General features: G+C 45.3%; 1 protein-coding gene across 11 annotated transcripts in view; it reads left to right on the top strand.

Annotated features, from left to right (window-relative positions):
- LOC106580145 (multiple C2 and transmembrane domain-containing protein 1-like) overlaps nt 1-27,840 on the top strand; it is a 228,087-nt gene that overhangs the window by 184,212 nt on the left and 16,035 nt on the right. For 7 of the 11 annotated variants that reach the window (XM_014160873.2, XM_045704314.1, XM_014160869.2 and 4 more), the window contains 2 exons: nt 10,559-10,615; nt 18,613-18,714. In XM_014160873.2, the coding sequence (XP_014016348.1) occupies nt 10,559-10,615; nt 18,613-18,714 (159 nt within the window). The remainder of the gene's footprint in view (nt 1-10,558; nt 10,616-18,612; nt 18,715-27,840) is intronic. The other 4 variants (XM_045704316.1, XM_045704315.1, XM_014160872.2 and 1 more) reach the window with 1 other exon arrangement.

The following is a 27,840-nucleotide window of genomic DNA, read 5'->3' as shown; positions in this document are numbered from 1 at the left end:
TCCCTGTTTGTTTTAAAGCAGTGTTTCCCATTTTGTCACTGGTGTCAGGGGGGGAAGTGGTTTAGAGAGAGAAAGAAAGTTGTGGCCTCCTCGTTCACTCGCCTGGAAAAGAAAAGAACAACCCGGCCACTAATTGCTTTAAAGAACATGTCAAATTAAACCATTGTTCTTCACCAAGGGTCAGCATCCGGAAGGCTGTGGTTTTCCAAAAACCTGGGATGAGGGTAATGTTGGAGGAATCTCTCTTGAACTCAACTCACTTTGACTAAAAAGAGAGAGATGGGGGGGGGAACTCAGTTGATTACAAACTCCCTAATGAAATAAAAGGAGTTCCATGTGATGGGTTCAATGTGAGTATCCCTCTCGTATTCTATACCATAACTACAGCCCTGTCCATAATGGGTAAACGGACACACTGTATTTCTACACCCTGTCATTTTCACCTCGGGGTCACTGGTGCTCTGGTTACTCTACACAGCCTGGTTCAAGCATTCATGACACTAAACTGAATAAGGCACGGTGATGCCGAAACGTTGGTGTTTTATTTACACCCAATAAATTACTGGGAGGTTTTTATATATATATATATATATATATATATATATATATATATATATATATGGAGTGTGCAACTCTCTTCGTTTCTATTACTCTCTTCCTATACAACATATATCACACTGGTTCTTCTCATGCAGGCCTTACCTTGACCAGTAGACGTGCTGAACAGAAACGATGACCTTGGACCAGCTATTAAAGACCTGGTGCAGCAACAGTGTGACTGACCTCAGCTCTTACCTTGCCTTTTTCTGACCTCGGACCTCTAACCCCTGTTATCTTGCCTGTCAGCTGTGGCACCATCAGATGACCCGTGTGTCACCATCTCTAAGGTGGTGTGTGCCTTGTTATGGATAAAAGATGTTATTAACATGCCAGACACTGCTGGGCTATGTGAGCCATGACAGGACAGAGGGAGAGAATATGGTGCTGCTGCTGGTCAGAGTGGTGGAGACAGGGTGTTTTTAAGTGTTACGTGTTAAGACATCATTACAGGTGCAGACAGACTGACCAGTGCCATAGCATAAAAGAGCTGTTCATCTTGCATACTGGCATACTCTGCGTTTCAGTATAGACCCCTACTGTTTGGAGGTGGTACTGCACCCTCTGGGTAGACTAGTGTCTGGAGACAAAGATAGGATGACAGCGCCAACAATACCACCACCTCCATCAGCACCTATCACCTCTCCTAGTCACCCATTTTCCACCACCACCCCGTTTGTTTTGAAACCTGGAACCGTTTGGTAGGTTCCGTCTCTGAGTTGTTGCCGGGTTGGGTTGCCGGGTGGCTGGGCTCAGTCAAGCGGGGTACAGCTCAGCTGGAATGGAAAAGCTGGAGGCCTGTAGGGCCGTCCCTGGAAGACCGACCGGCACTGCTGAGCCACTGGCCCGGAAAACTCTTTACCAGATGTTGTGGAGGTGTTAATTATAGCACATGCTGTCATGGTGCAGAAATACGCCGGTGATGTCTCTCTCTCTCTCTCTCTCTCTCTCTCTCTCTCTCTCTCTCTCTCTCTCTCTCTCTCTCTCTCTCTCTCTCGCTCTCTCTCGCTGTCTTTCTCTCTCTTTCGCTCTCTCTCGCTGTCTTTCTCTCTCTCTCTCTCTCTCTCTCTCTCTGTCTTTCTCTCTCTCTCTCTCTCTCTCTCTCTCTCTCTCGCTCTCTCTCGCTGTATTTCTCTCTCTCTCTCTCTCTCTCTCTCTCTCTCTCTCTCTCTCTCTCTCTCTCTCTCTCTCTCTCTCTCTCTCTCTCTCTCTCTCTCTCTCTCTCTCTCTCTCTCTCTCTCTCTCTCTCTTCTCTCTCTCTGTTTCTCACTGTCCTTCGCTCTTTCTCCCCTCAGATTTCAGATTCAGATAGGCTCTTTCTTTCTCTCTCAATTCAATTCAATTTAAGGGCTTTATTGGCATGAGAAACATGTTTACATTGCCAAAGCAAGTGAAGTAGATAATAAATAATAAAACATTTACTGTAAACATTACACTTACAAAAGTCTCTCTCTCTCTCGCTGTCTCTCGCTGTGCTTCTCTCTTCCTCCCCTCTCAGATTTCAGATTCAGATAGGCTTTATTAGCATGAATGACAAGGCCACTGTTGCTAAAGTGAAGTGACATAATGAAATCAACAATAAGAGTAAACATTTATAATAGTAATGGTGATAAGAGAAATAAAAAAAAACTCTGTATATATACACATAAATATTACAACATATTGAATAAATGAATAAAAATAGTAATAATGTGATAATCTAAAAACGTTTTTGCTTTGATAAGTAAACAAAAAAAATAAGAATATATATATTGGTACAATGAGATCATGCAGTGTATGTGTGTAACAACATTGAATAGGTACAATGAGGTACAATGGGAACGTCTATGGAGTGTAGGTGAGCATGTGTAACAGTTTAGCTTCCATCCCTCTCCTCGCCCCAACCTGGGCTTGAATCAGGGACCCTCTGCACACATCAACCACCGACACCCCACGAAGCATCGTTACCCATCGCGCCACAAAAGCCGCGGCCCTTGCAGAGCAAGGGGAACAACTACTTGAGGTCTCAGAGCGAGTGACGTCACCTGATTGAAACGCTATTAGCGCTAATTAGCGAGACATTTCACATCGGTTACACATGCATGCAGGAGTCGGTAGTGTGTGTGTGTGTGTTTGTGCATGCGCGCGTGTGTGCACATATACGCAAGCACACACACACCCTGGTTTTGTATGGGTGCTTTTGCATATGGGAGTGCGTGGATAAGTGTATGGGTGTATAACGTTTTTGATGAAATGTATATTTAGAGTGCGTACATGAGCATGTACAGAAATGAAATGAATTTGAAAAAAATCCACAAGGAAACAAAACAAAAAGAGAACAAAATACATTGAAACAAAGCAAAAACACTGACAACTGTAAAGTCGATCCCATCTCTCTCTGGTTGTGGTACAGGTTGACACATTTAGCTGCCTGCTTTGCTGGCTGCTGGTCTTCCCTAAGTAGAATAGGGAGTTTATGTACATCAGGGATCTGTCTAAAGTTATTTCAAAAAATCTGGCTAGTATGTTTCCCTTATGTTGTCGTAAGGAACACAGGAAGTGTGTCTCGGTTTCTACCGCCTGTAAATCACAATACCTACATAACATAGTCGCTGATAACTTGGCAGCCAAGATTTAAGGTGTATTTTCTCCCCCTCCATCTCTCTCTTTCTCTCAATTCAATTGAATTGTGCTTTATTGGCATGGGAAACAAATGTTTACATTGCCAAAGCAAGTGAAATAAACAATAAAGAAAAGTGAGAAGAAACTTAAAACATCAACAACAAAAATATACAGTAAACATTGTAAAGGTTTCAAAAGGATGAATATGCTTCAAATGTATAGTATCAGCTATGTACAGGGTTTTTAACTTCTTGCAAATAGTTGTAGTGCGATTAGTAGGGGAAGACAAGTAAACAGATAAATCTGGGTTGAATTTACAATGTTGTTTGTGCTCCACTGGTCGCCCTGTTTTCTTGGCAGTGGGTCACAAATCTTGCTGCTGTGATTGCAAATTGCGGTATTTCGGCTAACAGATCTGGGAGTTTATCAATGCTTGATTTGTTTTCAAGTTCTTTGCGGGTCTGTGTGATCTGTGGGAAATATGTGTCTCTCATATGGTTATACCTTTGGCAGGAAGTGAGGAAGTGCAGCTCAGTTTCCAGCTCATTTTGCGGGCAGTCGATGGGTGGAAGCCGGCTGGATGTTTAATTTTTTTTACAGAAGGCTTCTCCTCACCAAGCTTTTCGTACAAGTTTTGGGAAATCTGAAAATAATATTTGAGTTCCGGAAAATCATTGGCAATAGGGAGAAGTGTCAGGAACTGGTACCCGCATATGGCGGCCTCTCTCAATAGCACGGCTATGCTCACTGAGTCTGTACACTCTGAGAAAAAGGGTTCCAAAAGGGTTATTTGGCTGTCCCCATAGGAGAACCCTTTTCGGTTCCAGGGAGAACCCTTTTTGGTTCCAGGTAGCACTCTTTTGGGTTCCGTGTAGAACACTCTGTGGAAAGGGTTCTACGTGGAACTCAAAAGGGATCTACCTGGAGCCAAAAAGTGTTCTTCAAAGGGTTCTCGTATGGGGACATCTGAAGGACCCTTTTAGGTTCTAGATAGACCATTTTTTTCCCGAGTGTACATATTCAAGGATTATCTTAATTTTGGTTCTGTCATAGTGATTGGAAAGAATCAACTAAAAAACTGACCAAACTAGAATGCTATTTGGCCCTAAACAGAGAATACACAGTAGCACAATACCCAGTGTGAAATAGTTCTCTTTTTGTTTTCTCATCATTTGGTTGGGTCTAATTTATCGCTCTCTCGCTCTCATATTGTTTCAAAAGACTAGGCCTCCCATACGACCCTGGGCCTTTTCTCCACCAATTTCTACTCTCTCTGCCTTTATTGGTGTTTGCCAGGATAGAGCCTGCAGCTTCTCTCTCTCTCTCTCTCTCTCTCTCTCTCTCTCTCTCTCTCTCTCTCTCTCTCTCTCTCTCTCTCTCTCTCTCTCTCTCTCTCTCTCTCTCTCTGCCCCTTCTACTTGAATTTACTAATTGTTGTCTTTCTTCTCACATTAAGTCGATAGCGAATGCACAGTATATCCATTTGACCATCAGTGTCTTGTTAGTTAGAATTAGACAGCAATCCATTTCTGTTAGCTTGTACCATGAAAGGATAGGTTGGGATATAATCAATTTAAATGAGCAACAAGCCTTGGAAGAAGTCAATGGGATGTCATGTGTCCCCATGAGGATTTGAGTTGACAGAAAGAGAGGAGAATGAACTATATTCTGATAAGGAGGAGCAGGAGGAGAAAGAGAGAGAGCCTGGCCCAGTGTGCCTTCACTCAAACCAAAGGAACACCTCCGCAGTGGCCCTGCCCCAAAAACAGAGAGATAGACAAAAGGAGAGAGAGAGGGAGGCTGCGGTGCCTGGCAGGCGCTCCTCAGTGCAGCGGAAGACATGGCAGTCGGTGACAGGTGACAAAATCAAAAGGTCATGTCACTTTTAACTGGAAGCGTTTGTGCCCCGCTGATTTCCCCCGTGCCGCCCCTGCTCCTCTTCGCTGGCAGGCAGGCAGACGGGGTTGGGAGTGGGGCGAGAACGCCGCGCCAGTCTCCCAGCCTCCCCCTCTTTATCCCTGTGAACCTCTGTACCCGTCGCTGCTAACAATGTCAGCTCTCCGTGTTCTGCCGCAGTCCTTGTTGTTGTTCTGTTGCTGCTCTCTCTGACTGTTCTGGCTGTGTGTGTGTGTGTGTGTGTGTGTGTGTGTGTGTGTGTGTGTGTGTGTGTGTGTGTGTGTGTGTGTGTGTGCGTGTCTGTGTGTGCGTCGACAGTGTGTGGGTGTCGACAGTGTGTGGGTGTTCAGACACTAGCCCAGAGCTTCCTCTACCCTGTGACTCCTACTTTCCCCAGCCAGGCACATGCCTCTCTCTACCACACACACACCAGCCCTGTTTCTGATACAAACTAAGGTCTATCCCAGTTTGGTTCTGTTTGAGCAAAACTCAGAGGTTGGTTTTCTTTGCGTTGGTCCGACTGACTCAATGCTGACATGTGTCAAATGTGTTCATCAATAAGATAACACTATGTGTATCTCTCTGGAATGTAGTGATGATTATGATTGGCACTTTGACTGGTCTGTGTGATCATGAAAACAGGCAGGCCCCGTCAACCCCAGTCCCAGAGCGCCCCAGCCAGCCTCACCCCTCTCTGCCCCCTGCTGGGTGAGCCAGGTCTGGGTCAGCGCAGACGGAAGGCCCCCCCTGTGAGGGCCAGGGCTCTGACAGCTTGTGAAGGGCCCGTATGGGTCAGACAAGCTCTGCCTGCCCACAGTCCTTATCAGCCTTCTTCCAGCCCTCCCCTCTCCTCGCCCCTCTCCTCTAGAGCCAAAGCACGCACACACACACACGCACGAGAGAGACGCACGCACGACGCGACGCGCACGCACGCACGCACGCACGCACGCACGCACACACACACGCACACACACACACACACACACACACACACACACACACACACACACACACACACACACACACACACACACACACACACACACAGACAGCATACCAAGCAGGGCCTGGAGGGGACTGGAGCAGGCCCCGGCAGCTGGAGAGGTTAAAACCCTCTCACGTATCAAAGAGGAAGATGAGGAGGAGAAGGAGAGGGGGAAGAGAAGAGAGAGAAAAAAAGGAGAGTATATCTTCATGTTCGGCGGGATGTCTGCCTTGGCGTCAATTCCCCTAGCGGCTGTCATTCGGAAGGTTAGGAGGAAGACAGCAGAGATAGTGGTGGTAGGAGGGTGGTGGGGTTGGGGGATGGGGGGGGGGGGGGCGTTCGCTTGGCAGGGCGGACGTCACCGAGCTGGGATGAAGAGGATGCCAGCGGTAGCTCAGGGGGTCGAATGGTGATGTCTATCTTGTCTGGTGTGTATGTGTGTGTTTATCCTTGTGTGCGTGCACGTGTGTGTGCTTGTGTGTGTGTGTGTTCAGGTTCATCGACCCATCCAAGGCCTGAGTGGTATTCCAGAATTCACACATCCACTGTAGTTTTCCTATTCTCTCTCCTCCCACAGCCGGCAGGCCTACTTCAAGTGTCCTGTACTTGCCTACTGTACATCAATATCTCTGTCTGCTCCCTGTTCCCTGCTCCTTTAGGGCACACAGATGTTAGGATCTCCGGCCTACTGGGGCTTAATGACCAAACAAGAGGAAATGGCTTGCCATGGCACTGACCCTATAGGCTGGTTTTAAACAAGCCAGACTCACATAAACACTGCAGGACACTTGCCCTCCAGGACATGTGTTCACGAGCACTGCTCCATACTAAATGGTCTATACTTTATTTATACGTTTCACCAGTGGCGGTCGGTGCCGTTTAAGATGAGGGAGGACAATTATTTTTTCATGAGCATTGTCTTATTTTTATTACAGCATATTGGATGACTGTCATTCATATTCCGTTCACCCAGTTCAATGTAGCAACAATAGGTTTAGGTTACTACATGATACTAAAATGTTCCCTATACCCATCATGAGGTTGCTACAACCATAGCCTATAAACGAAAGTTTGCAACGTAGGTGCACACAGGTCAGTGGCACATTCAATACCACATTCAATACCATTCAATACCAATGTACACTCTTGCCTGCATCCAGCTGAACTAGGATGTAAACATTAGCCCAACAGTTGCAAACAAGAGTTTCTATTGGACAAATTCAGGCATGTTTATCCCCGTTTCTTTCTGTATGCTTTTGTTTAAGACATTTTTTCAACAGAATCAGAGGAATGAATACACAGTTTATTTTCATAGCCACATACAAACAGCTCGTTGTATTCCTTTTCACATCTACGCGTTGTCCTCTTCTCACCTTTTCCCTTCACTTGTGGACTGGGACCAGGCGGAAAAAAAACTTTCCAAGCCAAACCTTCATATCATAACCGCTACACACAGCGTACATCATTGTCACCATATTGGCTAATGCAGTACAGTGTACAGTCAGAAAGCAGTTTAGCAGTTACAATGGTGGACTCAGGAGGCTATAAATTAGTAAAACCAAAAGCATACCTTGACTTGGAAGAGTTCCAGTGTTGGATAGTCATAGCCAGCTAGCTAACATAGCATCCCTCTGTTTGAGCCGGGTGGTTGAGTAGGCTAAACTAGCTAGCTGAATTTGCTAGCTAAGTCTGTGAAATTGAGAGGGAAAAAAATATAGGAAAAATATAGCTAGCTCTCTCTCTATCTCTCTCTCTCTCTCTCTCTCTCTCTCTCTCTCTCTTGTGTCACTCTCTCGCTCTCTCTTGCTCCTTCATTTTTCAATAAATTAATGTGTTCAAAATTGTTCAACTTTTGTCTTTCTCTATGAGTCTACTACTCACCACATTTTGTGCACTGCAGTGCTAGCTAGCTGTACGTATGCTTTCAGTACTAGATTCATTCTCTGATCCTTTGATTAGGTGGACAACATGCTCAGCTCTGATAGGTTGGATGTCCTCAGGAAGTTGTCATAAGTACTGTGTAAGTCTATGGAAGGGAGTGAGTACCATGAGCCTCCTAGGTTTTGTATTGAAGTCAATGTACCCAGAGGAGGAGAGAGTCTAGCTGTCCTCCGGCAACACAATAGTGCTACCCTACAGAGTGCTGTTGAGGCTACTGTAGACCATTGCAAAATAGTGTATTTTAATCAATTATTTAGTGACGTGAATATATTTTGTATAGTTTTATCTAAAAATAATAACTTTTTAAATGTTTCACTATTTTTATTTTTATTAAATTCACTGAGGAGGATGGTCCTCCCCTTCCTCCTCCGAGGAGCCTCCACTGCATTTCACCTAGCTGTGTATTTTACATATTTCACATGTGCAGGATCTTTGTATATATTCATGTACGCTCTGTAATCTGTGCGTATAACCTGTACCGTTCAGAAGATTTGAATGCTTTGAATATGTTAATTTCCCCTCTGGTAAAGTGTTGGATTGAAGCGCGTCGTGGGCTGTGTGAACGTTACACGATCCTGTCGACATTGAGTCTTTGAAGCATCGGTTTGTAATGATAGTAATTCAAACGATGCGATAAGGGGATAAACAGCTGAATGGTACAATATACCCAAACAGTGTTCATCATAACAGAACAGGGGAAATTGTTGAATTCATCAGCACCGCACTGGTAATTGATGTCTTCCGGAGACGCAGCGTTTAGTTGTGGCAATCTTCAGGGCAGATGAGATGACATGTCTTTCCTTTTATTTATTTATATTACTACGCACTCGCGTAGCGGTGAACAAGGCTGTTCTCTTTACCCCAGGCAAGAGGGGAGAAGAGAACGTGGGGGGGGGGGGTGACGGTATCCTTGTCTCTGTCGGTAATGCCTATCTTCAGCTGATATTCTCTCTGTTTTAGATAACATGGGGGCCGACAGTATGTTACTGTGCTGTATCCTGTAGTAAAAAGGCTGTGTTTGGAGAAACCCATGATCCATTTTGAGCGCTTCCTTTGTGATTGTTGATTCTAAAACGGTGCCCAGGTCTTTATTGTACACAGAGTTTTAGATGCGGGACACTTGCTCATTAGCTCGGTAACATTTGATTGCTGTGGTCACCAATGGATTCCAGTGAACAGGCAGGAGTAGAACAAGTTAGACAGCCATACTAAGCTGTAGATAGATACATACCCACACACAACGTCATGACTTCTATTTACTCTCTCCACACTCAGCACAACTGGGTTGAACCTCTCTTTGTTTCTGCGGGAAGCTGTATTTACATAAGGAGCTTATGTCAGCCGCACTTTTTATTATTCCAATAAAACAAAGGGACAAAAGCTATTGTTCTGGGAAGTAATGATTTTTGGATTTCTCCAACTTGTTTGCGGGCGGGGGTAGGGTAGGGGGTATGGGATAATGGGAGGAGATAAATGCAGCCCCTTGGCAGCTTACGGGTTTATGATGCGCCTGTTTGTTTATGGTAATGCCGCTGCGTCTGACCCTGTAGCTTTGATGTGTGATTGACGGGGAGGAGGCAAGAGAGGAGGAATAACGATCTGTGCTGTCCTACCACTGCTCCTGAGGCAGGCAGGCAGGCAAGCAAGTATACACCCGTGATACCACTGACTCTGTCTGTTTCTCCATCCGTCTGTCCATCCATCTGTTTGTCCGTTCGTCTGTCCGTCCGATTATCTACAGATCTCCTCTTTCCCAGGGGACACTAAGTTCAATCACTTATCTGAGTCAACCTGTTTTCTGTTGACTGCTCCATCCTTCATTGTTGTGTAATTCAACTTTGAACGCCTGTTTTTTTTCCACTTTCCTCCTTGCCTATAGCTAATGGCAAGAGGTTGATTCAAAACCTAGTTTATGTGCTTATGTAGGCCTCCTAGGTGATTTAAATGGACATTTGAGCAGTTGAAGAAGACACTTAACTTATGTATGGTTAATAATGATGTCTTTATGCCTTTTATTTGAAAGGTCAAAACAATAACTTTTCCACAACTCCTTAACCTATTTTCTTCAGCATCCCCACATACATACATACATAGAAATATTTATATTTTCATTTTTACTTTCTCTCTCTCTCTCTCTGCCAGTCTCTCTCTCTTTCTTTATCTGTTCTCCCTTGTGTGTGTGTGTGGGGTGGGGGGGTTAGTGGGTGGAGCCTGCTGAAATGGCTGTTGTTCCATCAGATAGATACACTTCTCTGTCACTGGGCTTCCTCTGCTGGAGGCCATCCTCTACTCTCCTCTTCTCTACCCTCTGTTGTCATAGGAGAGGTAGGGGAATGGGTAGAGGTCAGAGGTGGGCTCAGATTGGCCTGGAAGACTAAAGGACTACGATCAGCCCTGTATTGACTTGTGTTAACATCAGCCGTGTGTACAGTATACTGTACATAGTGCAATTTGTGGTAATGAGAATACCTGTCTGCCCCACTTATGTATTTTTAATCTCTCTCTTCTTCTCTTGTTCCTGTGGCAACCGCCATGCAGCAAGCGATGGAGGACTTGCTGGAGGACGAGGATGAGGACTATGACAAAGATGACAAGGTAATTATCTCTCTCTCTCTCTGTATGCTGTCAAGGGACAGGAAGTCTCTGGGGTGCCAGCGTTCCACACACAGGAAATGCAAACACATAGATGCAATGTGTACACTCCATTTCAATACACTCCAAAATGTAGATGCACACGTTCAAATGTGCACGCATACACGCACGCACACACACACATCCAAACTTTGAACATTGATCGTTGTCTTCCTGTAATGGGTCCAGACACATTCTCTGCCTGTTGTAACCTCCTCATGCATAGCATCATGGTTGTCAGTATTAGTGATTTGCTCTGCTTCGCTCTTTTAAAACGTCCTCTTCTCTTCTTTATGTAGCTATCTACTGTATTTGGAATGCTGATGTGCAGTGTTGCCCGTTGCGCCTCCGAGATGGGATGACACATAAAGCACCGACTTAAGGAGCTTCAGGAACTATTTAGGAGCCTTATCTTCTCATTGACTTAGTAATAAAACAGAATATGTGCTCAGCAGCTATCAGGTAACAACAGGTGGCTGCTTTAGTGGGTTAGCTCGCTCGTTTACACAGTGGCAGCTTGTAGCCATACTAGCCTGTAGCTTCCTGATCACTTCTAGTCCTAGTCAGGGAGAGACGCAGTGTTAGGCTTCAACGTTACGGAACCTGACATTTGATACTAGCAGCCGACCGCAGGGTTTTCATAGCACTAAAAGACAACAGAGTAGAATCCTATTGAATAGTCCTAAACCAAATCTGAAGTAATCGTTCCCCAGGTTCTGTTTTGTTTCAGGAGGATATTTGTGTGCTATAGAGTTTTTCCTGGTTCTTCCTATGATGTAAATGGCAGTACGTGACATGGTGTGGTTTGTCTGCACACTTGGGACTGATGTTGTTTCGTGGTTATTGTTCGTTTTTTTTCACTAGTGATATTTGCCCAACACCAAGACCAATTAGAATATCATCTGATTTAGCATCTCTGGGCACTACTTTCGACAAAATCTCTTCAGTCTGTCCTTTTTATTCGACTTGTATGAGCCTTTGACTAAGCAATTTGTTATCTGAAATGAAATAGCCTGAAGACTCTCTTCATTTAGAGTGGAGTTATTTTAGGCTGACCTCTTTCCAGCACTTTGAAATATCCAAAGTGCCACAAGTGCCTGTGTGAGATCACAGGGTTAGAAAAGCTGATATTATGTGCAGTCAGTCCACATGCGTCTCGGCATTTTCATTCCCCCCCTCCTCCAGCGACTCTGAGGGAAAAGTTCCACGGCTGCAAGGTTCCAAGGCTAGGACGTACGGGGCGGCGATTGAAGATATGCTTTAAGCAACCTTGAACCTTTTTTCACCTCTCTATCTCTCTACTTTTCTTTTTCTGCATTTCCTCCCTTCCCTCAGAAAAAAAACAGGCGTTTGAAAAGATGCAGATTATAGAAAAAAAATACATTTCAACTTTCATATTGAAATGAGGGAGCTGCAGCTCGCGGCGTCTGTCAGATTGAGTCCTGAGCTGATTATTCCACATAAGAGGGCCCTGCTCTTTCTGCTCACAGGGCTGGGGCGCCGGATAGCAAGGCGACCACAAAGGCTACAATTGACCAACTCTGGCTTCATACATTTTGATCTATCGCTCCCCTCAACTGTTAGCATTCCATTTGAGCTGTAGGGAAGTTGAAAGGGGGGTGTTTTTCTTCTTTATTTCACCAATATCTCTCTCCTCAAACCACCCTAGCCCTCTCCCTCACTCTTTCCCTCCCTCCCTCCATTCCTGCCCCCTGTTCTCTTTCATTCTTACACCCTCTTTTTCCCCCCTTATTCCCTGCTTAAGTGCACAACAAATGGAGTTTTGAGGCTGAACAAATTTGTCATTTCCATTCTCACTCTCAGGTATTGAAATGACCTGACGCTCTCATTACCTCTCCTCTTTGCTAAAATTGTATAATATTAAGGTCAGGTCAGAGGAGGCCTTTTTCACGGCACAAAGGTAGAAAAAAAGATTAATAAATGTGCCAAGGCCTCATTTTAATTGAACCTGAAGCATATGTTGCAAGTATGTGCAATCCGTTCCAGATGTTTGAGCGCTGGCCGTGTGTGCTGCTCTTCCCTGTGCACCACAAGGCAGCTATTAGCTGGATAACCTTTGCTCCGGGGGCTAAATGGGGTATTACATGGCAAAAAAGTGGAGCACCTGTTTTTTATTGGGGAGAGGACCCCTTGCAGGCTTTGCCGAGGCCGCCACATGTGTATCCACTTAACAGATTGTTGGGCAATCGTGAAAAGTGTCTTTCTTCTTAGCCAACGCTGATATTAGTCACTTACTCTCAATGAAAGTCCAAAGTCCAGGCTAATTGATGGGGACGGCTCAGTTGTTAAACCCAAGCGGGCACCTGAAGGGGAAAAGAAGAATGGAGCTTAACTCTGTGCTGCTTCTCCCTCCTCTTCCTCCTCCTCCTCTTCTCTCTCTGGTGGTGTGTGTGTGTGCGTGTGCGTATATGTGTGTGATTGCGCTTGTGTGAGCGTGCTGCATGCCTGCCTGTGAACTGTCCATGTGGGATGAGAACATGATATCAATGCAGAAGACAGTTTCATAGAGCGTTATAGTACCTGTTGAGATAGTCCAGGTTAATGGCAGTGTGTGTGTGCAAATGGCAGGGCTTAAAGATGTTCAAGATGTGTTTCCTGCGAACCCTTCCACAGCCAGTAAATTCATGGCAATGACTGGACACACATGTGCATGCACACACGCACACACGCACACACACACACACACACACACTAGATATACCAAGGTCTCAATGTCATCAATGTCAACACCTGCACTACAGCTGAAGAGCTAAACACACACTAACTAAGTAACCATATTCTAATGAGGGTGTCATTACCTTGGCTGGTACTGGTTCTCACCCCTCCCTCCCTCCACGTCTCTCTGGGCTCCTGCCTGTTGCCTGTCTGTCATCCTCCAGACAGGCCCTCGCTACAGGGGATCCAGCAGGCGATGGTTCTGCCACCACACTCCGTCGACACACACACACCGCCGTCTGCTCACTCATCCCTGAGAGACAATGAGAGAGAGGGAGTGAGAGGGAGTGAGAGAGAGTGAGAGGGAGTGAGAGAGTGAGAGAGACCTGTATGATTAACAGACAGCGACAGACAGATACACTCACACACCTTCCCCCTGGGGAAAGGGTTCTACATGGAACCCAATAGGGTTTTACCTGGAACCAAAATGGGTTCTTCAAAGGGTTCTCCTATGGGGACAGCCGGAGAACCCTTTTAGGTTCTAGATAGCACCTCTTTTTCTAAGAGTGTACATGTCAGGCTGGTGACAGGAAAGAGCCGTGGATTTTGAGCATTTGAAAATGTGCTGAGGACGTGGAAATGTGCCTTCGTCGGCGCTCCCCCTCCAAAACATAACTATGGCACAGCACTGGGCTCGAGCCAGAGAGCAACTTATCCGCCGCCATTGTTGCAACCCCTATTACTAGTCTGTTCAACCTCTCGTTCGTATCGTCTGAGATTCCTAAAGATTGGAAAGCGGCCGCGGTCATCCCCCTCTTCAAAGGGGGAGACACTCTTGACCCAAACTGTTACAGACCTATATCCATCCTGCCCTGCCTTTCTAAAGTCTTCGAAAGCCAATTGAACAAACAGATCACTGATCATTTCGAATCCCACCATACCTTCTTCACTATGCAATCTGGTTTCCGAGCTGGTCACGGATGCGCCTCAGCCACGCTCAAGGTCCTAAACGATATCAAAACTGCCATTGATAAAAGACAGTACTGTGCAGCTGTCTTCATCGACCTGGCCAAGGCTTTCGACTCTGTCAATCACCGTATTCTTATCGGCAGACTCAACAGCCTTGGTTTCTTTATTGACTGCCTCGCCTGGTTCACTAACTTCTTCTCAGAGAGTTCAGTGTGTCAAATCGGAGGGCCTGTTGTCCGGACCTCTGGCAGTCTCTATGGGGGTACCACAGGGTTCAATTCCTGGGACCGACTCTTTTCTCTGTATATATCAATGATGTCGCTCTTGATTCTTTGATCCACCTCTACGCAGACGACACCATTCTGTATACATCTGGCCCTTCTTTGGACACTGTGTTAACTAACCTCCAAACGAGCTTCAACGCCATACAACACTCCTTCCGTGGCCTCCAACTGCTCTTAAATGCTAGTAAAACTAAATGCATGCTCTTCAACCGATCGCTGCCCGAACATGCCTGCCCGACTAGCATATCTACTCTGGACGGCTCCGACTTAAAATATGTGGACAACTACAAATACCTAGGTGCCTGGCTAGACTGTAAACTCTCCTTCCAGACTCACGTTAAGCATCTCCAATCCAAAGTTAAATCTAGAATCGGCTTCCTATTTCACAACAAAGCCTCCTTCACTCATGCTGCCAAACATACCCTCGTAAAACTGACTATCCTACCAATCCTTGACTTCGTCGATGTCATTTACAAAACAGCCTCCAACACTCTACTCAGCAAATTGGATGCAGTCTATCACAGTGCCGTCCGTTTTGTCACCAAAGCCCCATATACTACCCACCAGTGCGACCTGTATGCTCTCGTTGACTGGTCCTCGCTAAAATATTTGTCGCCAAACCCACTGGCTCCAGGTCATCTATAATTCTTTGCTAGGTAATGCCCCGCCTTATCTCAGCTCACTGGTCACCATAGCAACAACCACCCGTAGCATGCGCTCCAGCAGGTATATTTCACTGGTCATCCCCCAAAGCCAACACCTACTTTGGCCGCCTTTCCTTCCAGTTCTCTGCTGCCAATGACTGGAACGAATTGCATAAATCACTGAAGTTGGAGACTTATATCTCCCTCACTAACTTAAGCGTCAGCTGCCAGAGCAGCTTACCGATCGCTGCAGCTGTACACAGCTCATCTGTAAATAGCCCATCCAACCAACTACCTACCTCATCCCATATTTGTTTTTGTTTGTCTGCTCTTTTGCACACCAGTATTTCTTCTTGCACATCCTCATCTGCACATATATCACTGTAATTTTCTAAATTGTAATTACTTCGCCACTATTGGCCTATTTATTGCCTTACCTCCTTACTTAATTTGCACTCACTGTATACAGATTTTTGTAATGTGTTATTGACTGTACGATTGTTTATCCCATGTGTAACTCTGTGTAGTTTTTGTCGCACTGCTTTGCTTTAACTTGGCCAGGTCGCAGTTGTAAATGAGGACTTGTTCTCAATTGGCCTAGCTGGTTAAAGGTGAAGTAAAAATACATTTTAAAAAACTGCTTAGACCACTGCACCATTGCAGTTCACAATTCTCTAGCAAGCAGGGAGATTAATTGATGATACTGGAAACAGAGCTTTTTATTATTATTAATATTTTGTTTTAAGCCTTCCCCAAACCATAGCCCTAACCTTAACCACGCGGAATCAATACCTAAACTTAACCCTGTTTTAAACCCTGTAACGATGCGGATTTAACCCTGTAACCACGTGGAATTAACGGGTCAAAAATCAACGCTCATCCAATTATGTCAAATTCCGGAGTGAAACTATGCCATGGGAGCTTTAGGTGTAAGTACAGGACAGACTAGACTTTCCAGTAGTATCTGTAGGGACTGAATGACGTCTATGTTGGAGCTTTGTCTTACACAGCCTGCTGTCCAGAGCTGGAGTAAAGTTATCACCTCCAGGGTCCCTGTGTGTGATAGCCTGTCTCTCAGAGAGGGATAGAGGGGCTGAAGAAGCTCTGAGATTACCTCACTACGCATGGCTGGTCACTGGAGTCGCGCTCGTCTCGCCTCAGGACTACTGCTAGCCAGATAAGATACACACTGCAATCATGTCCCACTCACGGCTTTACCGCGCTCACATACACACACACCTCACACACACGCCTCTTTACACCTACTACAGATGTCAGCCTTCTCCCTCCCTCTCTCTCTCTCCCTCTTCCACCTCCCTTTCCTCTTCCCTCGCTCTCTCTCTCCTCTCGCTTATTCTCTCTTTTCTCTCGCTCTCTCCTCTCTTCTCTCTCTGGTTCTCCCTCTCCCTCCCTTTCACTTTCTCGTTCTGTCTGTCCCTCTCTGTCTGATGCTGGGTGTATTGTCTATGTCCTCTAGAGTAGTTGGAGCGTTGGTACCCACACAGGCCTGTACGTGCATTACATACTTGGCTTAGAAACACCAGGGACACTTTGACTGCGTCACGTTACAGTGAGGTGCCCTGATGAGGTGCTGGTAGAGACTCTAGACAGTATAGAGAAGCATTGTTTGTTGTTGTTCATTCTTTGTTTTCGATTATGTCGACTCAACAACTTGGTACAGCGAAGCAGTCCTGATTTGTTAAGCACATGTCTGTCCCATTTCCCAGGCGCCTGGTGTGAATAACACGTAGACATTTCGCTACTCGTCATTCGAACATTCATGTGGACTCAGGTGTGATGGATATTCTAAGTTCTGGTAAGGATCTCTTGAAAAGAGATGAAGAGCTGACAGTACCCCACTCTCCCGCTCTCTAGTCATTTCTCTATCTCTTTATCCTTCTCCTCTGTATTGCTGAGGCAGGCTTTTTACCATCCCTCTCCCTGTAGGCGAAGGACACACACATTCTCCGCAGAGCACGCACACTCATAGTCACACAGGGAACACACTGGCACATTGTTCAGTATAATTTGAAAAAACACTATTTGTGTTATTCATGCTGTATGTCATTTTTCGGCGAAGCTTTCATTGAGTTCCGCCTGACAATTAATGACATGAGAGAGAGAAAATATCAAGTGATATCACTGCTATGCTGTTAAGGCGAGTATGCGAAGATACTATCTGCTAATAAAAAAAAGTTGCTAATCTCCTTGCTATTACCATGTGGAGTCAGTAATGGAGGATATAATCGGTGTTCTAGGCAGCTGTGGAGGCCTGATAGCAGCTCTGTGTTTATCGATGGCCTGGCAGGTGTGTGGGTATTAACCGCTGCTGTATTGCTTCGTCGACGCCCATGGCGCCATAGCAACACACTCCCGTTCTCCTGACCCCTGGGCCTAACAGCAGCACCTTAATACGCTACACCCCATTTCACAGCCATCGCTACCCCTCTCGCTCTTCCTCTTCTCCGTCCATCTCCCTTTTTCCCTCATTCTTCTACTTTCGCTGTTTCTGTCCTGTTCCGGAGCCGTCTTTCTCTCTTTCTTTCGTTCCCTTTGCCTCTCTTTATCTCTCTTTCTCTCTCCCTCTCTATCTGTTTCTCTCTGTTTTCCTATCACGGTGACATTAGAGGGGAAAACACAGGTAACCTCTCAGCAGTGTGTAATGCTGTAAGATCTGATCCTGGTACAGGCAGCATTGTGACAATGTGGATCTGGGCGTGGAGGGAGAAGGTGCTTATCTGCAGATAGCACATGGAGCACAGGAGCCGCCGGAGCCCCAGCTCCGCACTGCGCCGCGCCGATCCGCCGATAGCTGCGTGCTCCGATGTAATTGGACTAAAGAGTGCGCGGGGGGATTATTTTTAATACTCTAAAAAGTGTGACTGAAAAGTTGTTCTGGGGCTATTGAGCTTGTGATTCGCCATGCATGTCCTCAGGTAACAAGTTAGTTTTTTTTTTTAAGTGCGGAGGAGAATAAAATAAAGAGAACTTTTGAGCTGCTTGGAGTTCTTTTCTTCTCCCTGCCTGTGAAGGATGAAAAGCTTCACGCTGTAAAAAAAAAGAAAAAGTGCTTTTTACTTTTTTGCCTATTTCTTTCTGGGAGACGCTCCTAGGAACTGCATTTTAATCATGTTTGGCTAATAAAGACTGAAAGAACAAAAAGGTGGGGAGAAAAGTGTGGAGGAGTATTGTCTTGCAAAGCAAAGTGTACCACATTGTTTGCCATTTTTTTCTAACACATCAAGTGGATTATTTTCCTCTCTCTTTCTTTCTCTCCCATTCCACCAGATATCTGTTCCTCTGCTCTGCTGCTCAGCCTTGTTTTAACCCTTTCCTTTGTGTCCCTGGTTTTTAAAAAAAACATTCTTCATCTATTCTGACCCACAAGGTGCCTAGGCCTGGCCATTCGGATGACGGCCGACTGCCTGAAAGCCATATCCTTGTGGATATGTTGGCTTCCTGGCACTTTGAGTGGATACGGGTGATGGTGGTAAGTGTGGCCCCGCTCCGGCCTTCCCGGTGTCCCTGTCTGGCTTATATGGCTCATCGTCTGTCTGTCCAGCCGCTCAGCCTGCAGGCTCTCTCTCTGTCCTGCCAGTCCCTGTCCTCGTCTCATTGGCACGCTCGCTCCGTAACACACCGCGCTATTGTCACCCCTGACACCGCCCATCCCAGTCCTTTTTGGGATAAGAATGTGGGGGGGTGGGGTCCGGCACGGAAAGGTGCCCTCCTTATGTGACTGTAGGATGGTAGGATCCATCCCAGTAAGGAAAGACAGACTGGAAGAGACAACATCCTCTGTAATGGGGAGTTAAACCCACATGGTGGGCAAGCTCATCATGCATCGATCATTGTGTAAGCCCATGGACCATTTCTGTTCTCCATATGGCGAGTCTCAGGTGTCAGATGACCATTTACAGATAACAGTTGCTAAGAGGGCTTCATGTCCCCTATCTAATAGTTACACCATCTGGGAATGCTTTGCTAGCTGTATGGGTGAGCCATTGGTGTGGGTGTGTGCGCGTATGTGTGTGTGCCCCCCTGTGCTTAGAGATTCTGCACCGTCGCTAAGCCAAGAGGGCCCTATCCCCCTGTCCTCGGGATACCACTGCTACCTACCTGTCACGGGCTTCTAGTTGAATCAGCTACACATTCACAACCAGACGATCCAGACGTCTTGACTCTGATGGACAGTATATCGAAGAGAAATGCCAGCAGCCCCCTGTAGCCTCGGTTAAAGCAGATCTGCACTTGTAAACCAGTGAAAGTTGCCTTCTGTCAGAGTATCAGAGCTCTGTCAGAGTAGAATGTTGGCACTGTTGACAGACATAGAGCTCTTCTATCTGCCCTCTGATTGGCTGGAATCTGGAGCACATCACATGATAGCGGCTGCGCCTGTGTCTCAAAGTCAAACATGGGAAGAGGCAGTTGCTACCTTTTCTTTTAACAAGAGTCATAAATGTGTAATGAGTGTTGAGGATACATATTTTATGCTGCTTTTGAAGGTACGATCCCATCACTTTTTTCTAAAACAAGGTTTTTAAAATACGGGAATTTTCCAATTGTCCCGGTCTCTTGTTTTATCTCCGCACATGAATATGTAATGACATTTCAGGTGTTATGAAGACTGAATAAATTGGCCTGGATTTTGTAAAGCAAGTTGATGAATCTGAGAAAATTAACTATCAGCATGACTTACTCTGTCATGTTACCTTGTTTCACCACAGTGTATTGTGACAGGGAAAGAGTCTCCCACTGTTTGAAGGCCAGGCATGTGCCCTATGAAGGAATGAAGGGAATTAGTTTAATTGAAACCATTGCAGACCCTGTGGCTTGTCTCGAACCAGGATTGAGAAACACAGATGGTATTTGTGCTAGTGTATATATTGGATACATAACCTCTAATTATTGACTGTACATCACTTATAAATCCCTAAATTGCCTGCGCCTTTAACCCAGGTTCTCAGAAAACAAAGTCAGTTTGAGAGTAGAGTTGTGCTGGGGCTGTTGTGAATGTGACGGCCTTGTTTTTTGGCGATGGAGAGGGCAGCGGGCTGAACCAGGCCAACAAACGAGAAGAGTATTGGTGTCCCATTCATCACCCGCTGCCACCCGGGAACCTGGAGAGGACAGGGGAAGGAGAGTAGGGGGACAGGAGGGCAGGGGTGAGGGCAGGCAGGGGGAAGCATGGCAGAGTGAGGGTCTTGGATGGTGGAGGAGGGGTCCATAGGCTGTTGTGCCCGACCTTGAGTCTCTCTGATGGAGAGGCGGGTGGGTGGGAGATTGGAAAGGTGATCATGGCAGCACTACCCCGGCCCCATTAGAAGTGCACACACGCAGCACACACACACACACACACACACACACACACACACACACACACACACACACACACACACACATAGGCTTTTTAGGATAGAGCCATGGGACGTAGAGGTCAACCTGAAAATAAGCCTCCTCCACCTCCACTTGTGTACATTTATCCTCGGGCATCACGGCAACCCTCGCCATGGGAACAGGCTGGGTGAAAAGCCTCAATAGAATGAGAGAGTGTGGTGTCTGCATAGTCCACCTTCAGCTGCCACAGTTAACTGGAGTTTGACTTTGGCTCCTTCGATGCAACAGCCTACACACTCACATACATACACACACACACACACACACACACACACACACACACACACACACACACACACACACACACACACACACACACACACACACACACACACACACACACACACACACACACACACACACACCACAAACCCCCCCAACCCCCGTTAGAGAACTGAGCGCTCCTGCATGCCTTCCCAAGGCCCTTTGTGTCTGCGAGCGCCACTTGATGATAGGGGAGAACGTGCGGAGCATCTCGGGGCCCGGTTAACCAGATATTTATGTGGTTGTGAAAAGAGAGGGAGGGAAAACGGAGATGTATTCTCCATATTCACCCAAGGATTACTTGTGAAATAAATAATGTATTAACACTGCTGCTTCAAAACGAAACATCTGCCTCTTACGTCGTGCTGGCGAGGTGCCAGCAGCACAGTGCTATCTCTAGCTGGTCGGAGGGAGCTGAAGTTGGGATTGTCTCCTAATAGGAGACATGTCCTCTATGAGGACCGCTGGTACAGTGTGGTCACGGTCTGGCCATGAGCATAGATCACTGACCTTCAGGGATTAAAGGTGAATGAATGGTTATCAGACATAGACCTAGCTCGGGGCCACAATCAGGTTTGATCCTGCGGCTTGGCCCATCCAGTTGGATTGTAGAATGGTCAGCGAGGTGCTGTACTGTATAAACCAGTATGTCTCATGGGAACTGTAGGGTCCCGTTTTTGAGATTCATGTGTTTTTTGTTTATAAACTAGATGGATAAGATAACTGCATCCTTTTTAGGCATCCCTCCAAAACTGTCTTGGGTAATACTCATGTCCTACAGATGAGCTGCTCAACTTCAATCCTTTTTTTGATGTTGTTTCATCTAGGGAGGAACTTTGGTAAACAGTGCCGGTGGCTAAGAACTAGATTTGTTATCATTGTTTATATCAGTTTTATGAAATTCTGAAGATTTGTTCTAGCATTTTGATATAAGAGCTGGGTCATTCCAACAATTCGTTGGCTTTTGAGAAGTGCAACTTTGATTTCACCTAATTTTAACATTCTGGTATAAAGACCACATGTTCAATTTACTATAGTAAGTTGCCATATAAAGTAACAGGGTTGACCGTAACAGGGTTGACGATTTCATCTTAAATCAGCCATAAATCCCCTTGTGACAGGGGAATTGGAATCTTGTGTGCAACAGGGAGTGACAATTGAATGCAAGCTTCACAAAAACGAAAATGTAATTGTTAAAACATGTCTAGCCTGTTTATCTATGGGTAAAGGATTTCCACCACAAAACACCACAAATTGCCAAAAAGCGTAGAACCAGCTCGCCTACTTTTACACTCTGTTTTGACTATTAGATGTTCAATATTTATTTAGAAAAAAAATATTTTAAAGGGAATAGTTTCACCGTCTAAACCGAGAGTTCAGCTCACATGACAGGGTTGATCTTAACACGAGGGACAGACGTAAATGAATCACTAATCACATTAAATAAATAATAGTCTTCGATATGACTTTGTCAAAGCAACAAAAATAATGATGGCTTTACAATGATGTTAAAAACTTTGAGACATGTTGGGGTTAAGCTGAATTTTGGCACTTTTTTATTCATATAATATATATTGACGTATCCATGTGGTCTATATTAAAAGGCACTTCATTTATTATATCAGGGTTTTAAAATTCAATATTGGTGCACAATTTTGAACGAAAACAGCAAAGGGACGCAAAGGGCACTCTTTTCGTGAAGCAACCCAGCTGCATTTATCCCAATTGCACTCCCATGTAGCTCCGTAGTGCTTTACTCTTAAACCATTCAGTATTTTGTGATGACTGAAGTTATACTGTGTATTTTGCTTAATCTCTTGTTAACTTAAGAAATATGAGAGAGCCAAACACACGTAGTCTACTCTTGATTTGTTGTTATGTCTGTGCTGTTCTGCCGTTGCTAATTCTTGGTTGGAAATGGTGTCACCCTGAAAGCATTTAGCAGCTTGAATCTTTACTGCCGTTGTTTCGGAGGTGGAAGAAGGGGATTATGGGCTGTCTGCTGTTACAGAATCAACAAGAACTGTTTCAAATGCCCTCTGGGAGCCTTAAATTAACATCCTGTCACGTTTTATATGACATTTCAATTTTATTGTGCGCCACAACAAAAAAAAGGAAAAAAAGGTCACCAGTGTTTCACACTCTTCCTGACTGCCGTGGAATAGGCTTAGGGGTTATATTTTTATATTTTTTTATGATGTGTCTATTAGGGAAGAATAATATCATGTGAGATGCCATCTTTATAGACGGTGACCTCCCTCCTTCTCAAAGCCTTAAGTCAGTTCAGAACTGTCTATAGAGTTCAAAATGGCTCATCTAGTATCCCGCCCTACAGCAATTCCTCTCAGACCAAAATGAGAGCATAGATGAAACATATAATGAGGCCTACCCTGTTCACGTCTCCCGTTTTTAATGCTTAGACTTGTGATTAAATGAATTTGCAGGAACGTTGTCGCCCTCCGATTCACAATGCGGAGTTCAGTCAACCTAACTTGGCTGTGCGCATATGAAGCTCTCGCTAGTGTCACCGTAGGTTGTCGTTCCTTAACAGACTCTTACCAAGCTCCCAACATTCTAACGAGTGTCGCCTCCATGTCTTCCCATATAGAGAGAACTGCTCCAGACACTTATAGGAAGGCAAGCTCAGCAGTACGGGGATCAACACTCAGCTGACAAGTCAACAGGCACACACACAAGCAAACACACACACACACACACACTTGGGCAGATGCAGGGCACGCACACACTAGTGATGCGCGGGTTGACTCGTAGCCACGGGGCGGGCGGGTTAAGGGTCATGAAATATTGTGTGGATGAATGGCGGGTGGGTGGCGGGTGGGTTGAATAAAGAGACAACAATGAAAATGCATGTCTAATTCTTGTGCAGTTTATATCTATAGGCTACATTGAGGTTTTTCTTTCATTATTTGAATCTGGCTAAAGCCTAAGCTTCAGGGCCTAACTACAGCCTACGCGTGCCAAATGCACGCCACTTGCCAAACGCATTTGGGAAGTTGGGCAGAAAAAGTTAACGTCGTTCCACAGAGGCAAAAATAACTACATTTAATCGGATAACAGAAAAGCGGTGAAACGGAGAGTTTAAAATACAAAAGACAAGGGAGGGCCAGAACAGTAATGTTTGGGAAAGATTTGGTGAAGTGGATAAAAGAGGATGATAGCAGTGGCGGCTGTGTTATGTGTGATGATTAGGAGGCGCTATACAAATTCCACAGTCCCAAGATGGGGACTTCAAATATGTCAAGGGAACTGTACTGTTCAGATGGGTTGCATGGAATAGCAACTGAAATCTGGACACGGACTGTTGGCTAGGTCTATAACCTCTCACATAGCCTAATATATTAACTCATGCAGATTTAAGCATTTCTTGCTGTAAAATGATACAGAAAATGTACATTTCGACTCAGGAACAGGAGTAAAGAGACTACATGCATCTTGAGATAGTGAATGCGTGTTTAGGGACCATCTGTAAAGGTGAAATCTTTAGCAGCATCATAAAAGCCGATAGTATTCATCCACATAAAATATGCATCCAAGCTGAACTGAAATCTTATCAGAAACATGTCGTTTTTCACAGCTTTTCATTTCCTTAAAACCGGTCGAACTGATGTCATTGGGAAATGTTGCACTGAAGATCTTTGCTCTGTGAGAGAAGCGGAGATGAAAGAGGAAAACTTTACAGATGTTGAAGCATTTATTCTATCGATTTATGACCTTCTTATGAGCAAGGGTTTATTTCGTCTTCTAGGGCAAGTAATGACCGGAGAGAAACTGCATGTATCTAATTATGATTATACTGACTAACAAATAGCGTACCAAAATGCAAATTATAAGCAGAAAATATTTAAATGAGGCTTAAAATAAATCCTGCACCCCCTGTCAAAAAATTGTTCCGCCATCTCTGACTGTACAGCCCATTGTCTATATTGGCTGGTTAGGGTCTGGTGCAGGCTTCAGATTTTACACTTTATCACATATAGTCTGTGAGGGGTTGCGGATTATTAGCAATTGTAGGTGGGTGCAGGTGAACCGCTGACCCACGCATCACTAGCGCACACACACAGACGCACACTTGCACTCACACAGACACCCACACACACACACACACACACAAGTATGGACATATGCACTCGCAGTATTAGTGCAAAGTGCAAATACACACAAATAAACATACATTTAAAAAAAACTCCTCCAGCAGAGAAACCTGCCATCTAAATCTTGTGGCTGTAAAAGTCCTGTGAGTGAATTGACGTCAGAATGTTTGTCCCTCACGCTGAAACACAGGCCTTTCATGTACAGTACACCCAGCGGGGCTCAATGCAGTTTGACTCAGATATAAAATAGAGCGTTCCTCTGACTTCCTCTTGAACTCCATCAGGTTCCGCTGTTGAGTGGCACTGCACCATATGCTTTAGATTGGACTAAATGATCTGTCGGAGAGAGCAACACACACACACACATATGCAACTGAACTGGCATGTACCGCGCTGCTGTTTGTGTGTGCGCGTGTGTGCCGTTCTCTCCGACAGATCGTTTAGTTCAATCTAAAGCAGGCTACGTTTGATGTCGTCATGAGGAGAGGTCGATAGCACTTCGATGATCTAATGATCCGTCAGGAACATCCATTAGGTAAATTAGAACATTATCCCCCGTGCAGGACTCACAGTTGGAACAGCACAGTCCAGATCAACCAAACACAGAACGGAAGCCTCAAAATGCTTGCTTTTATTTGCACTCCCTCTACACCACTATAAGGACTTAGGCTGTTTGACAGACGTTGGAGCAGAGTCATTCCAATGGCAAACAGAAATACAGGCCCACCGTCCCCAGTAAAGACCCAAATCCAGAGAGGGGCCACCGATGGGAATGAGAAACCATACAATCCTAACCTTACAGATGTGGCATCTTAATTTGATCACCCTGTTGCAGGAGAACTTTCCCGCAATGCAGAACATTTAAAACTTAGTAGTGAAATTGAGATTTAAAAAGGCTTCTAAAGTTTGTCATTTCCACTTTGAAATGTCAGCCTTGATTTTTCCTTTACGAAAATGTATTATAATTCACATTATAATTCACATTTCCTGTTGCTGTAGGATTATTTTCCTGCTGTAGCAAATTGGCTCAAATGAAGATCCTACATCTGTATGCGTGTGTGCATGCACATGGACGAGCACACACGTATGCACGCACGCATGCACAAACACAGCGTGATTTCTTCCATTATCCTGAAGGTGCAGAATCCCATATCACTGACTCCAAGTCTGTGACTTGTAGTTCAGAGCCCGTGGCGGTGGGGTGAGAGAGTCAGGGGAGCTGATCGTCGTCTGCGTTTTGTTTATGTGCAACAAACTTCCCTGACATAATTAGACTAGACTTTTTAATAAATGCACCAGCGGAGACAGACACATCAGTGGCCCCTGCCACCACACTCCCTCCACACACACATTCATTATGAATACAGCTCTAATGATGGGAAATTAATCAAGTCATCCATTTTCAAAGTTGTTTTCTTTTTCAAGTCAGTGAAATGTCAGCACACATTAGATGATTATAATGTACCTCTACAGTCCTGGTAGGATGGGTCACAAAGACACAGACCTTGACGCAAACAAACAGGCCAAATCTTCACATAATGCAACAAAGTGTTTCATCTGGCTCTCTTTCCTATTTTCCCCCATTTGTGCTGTCCATATTTGGAGAAGATTATTTTTATTATCATAATTTTTTTGTTTACCCCTTTTTCTCCCCAATTGGTAGTTACCGTCTTGTACCATCGATGCAACTCCCATAAAGACTTTGGGAGAGGCGAAGGTCGGGAGCCGTGCGTCCTCCGAAACACAACCCCGCCAAGCCGCACTGCTTCTTGACACACTGCCCGCTTAACCCGCCAGCCAGCCACACCAATGTGTCGGAGGAAACACTGTATACCTGGCGACTGTGTCAGAGTGCGTTGCGCCCGTCCCGCCACAAGAGTCGCTAGAGCACAATGGGACAAGGACATCCCGGCCAGCCGAACCCTCCCCTAACCCGGACGATGCTGGGCTGCGACACAGCCTGGGATCCAACCCTGGTCTGTAGGGACCCGGAAAACCGCTGCGCCGCTCGGGAGGCCCCTGTATTTGGAGAAGTTTGAGTAGATGAGTACAGTACAGAGTTGGCTCGGGTGACGATTGGTTACCATTGGGAGGTCTAGCACCGCAGTCTCCCTCTGTCCCTCTGTCTCTAGCTGGTCTTCCTGTTAGGTGTGAATAGGCCTGGTATGTGACACCAGGACCCAGCGTTAGGGATCTGCCTTCACTTGCTGTCCACTGTTGATCAGGCCATGGGAAACCACATGACAAGTGTGACATAAATTAGTGACATCAGCTTGTTGTAGGCCAGGTTCATCTGAATCAAACTAGCCTATAACTGTTAAGTCGGGTTAGCAATGGCATAGCCTCATCAAAGCAGACAACTGTACAACACCGACAGTTAAATAGGACATAAGACTACAATTCGATTGACTTTTTTGAACTTCATCATGTCTGACGTGTAGCAGATGCTACACGATTTTTTTTATGCCGGCGCCGAATCATTTACATACACGCGTGAAAGACATTTTCAAAATGTGAAGGGTGCAAACATTAAACGTCAAAGTCAAATCCTTATCTGAGAAGCAGACACGAGTCTGTGTTTTCTCCTTTTTTAACACACACACTTTTGAAGACAGGCAACTTTTGACCTTCGCAATGATCTGTGAATGGCGCTGTCATCCAAGACAGAGTACTCTATATATCAACGCTTCCCTCGGTGATGACATTATAGTGCATGGCAAGGTCGCAATGGATGTCAAGGTTACCAACAGAAGAGTGGCAAAGAAAAGCAAGGTGAAGGTAGGACAATGTAACTAAGGGTACTGTAAAGTCATTCTGAGGTGTATTACATGGCCACAGCTGAG

The sequence above is a fragment of the Salmo salar genome, chromosome ssa20 (genome assembly GCF_905237065.1).
Source record: "Salmo salar chromosome ssa20, Ssal_v3.1, whole genome shotgun sequence".
Taxonomy (NCBI): Eukaryota; Metazoa; Chordata; class Actinopteri; order Salmoniformes; family Salmonidae; genus Salmo; species Salmo salar.
Note: the sequence above shows the minus strand (reverse complement) of the source record. Positions and strands in the feature narration are given on the sequence as shown.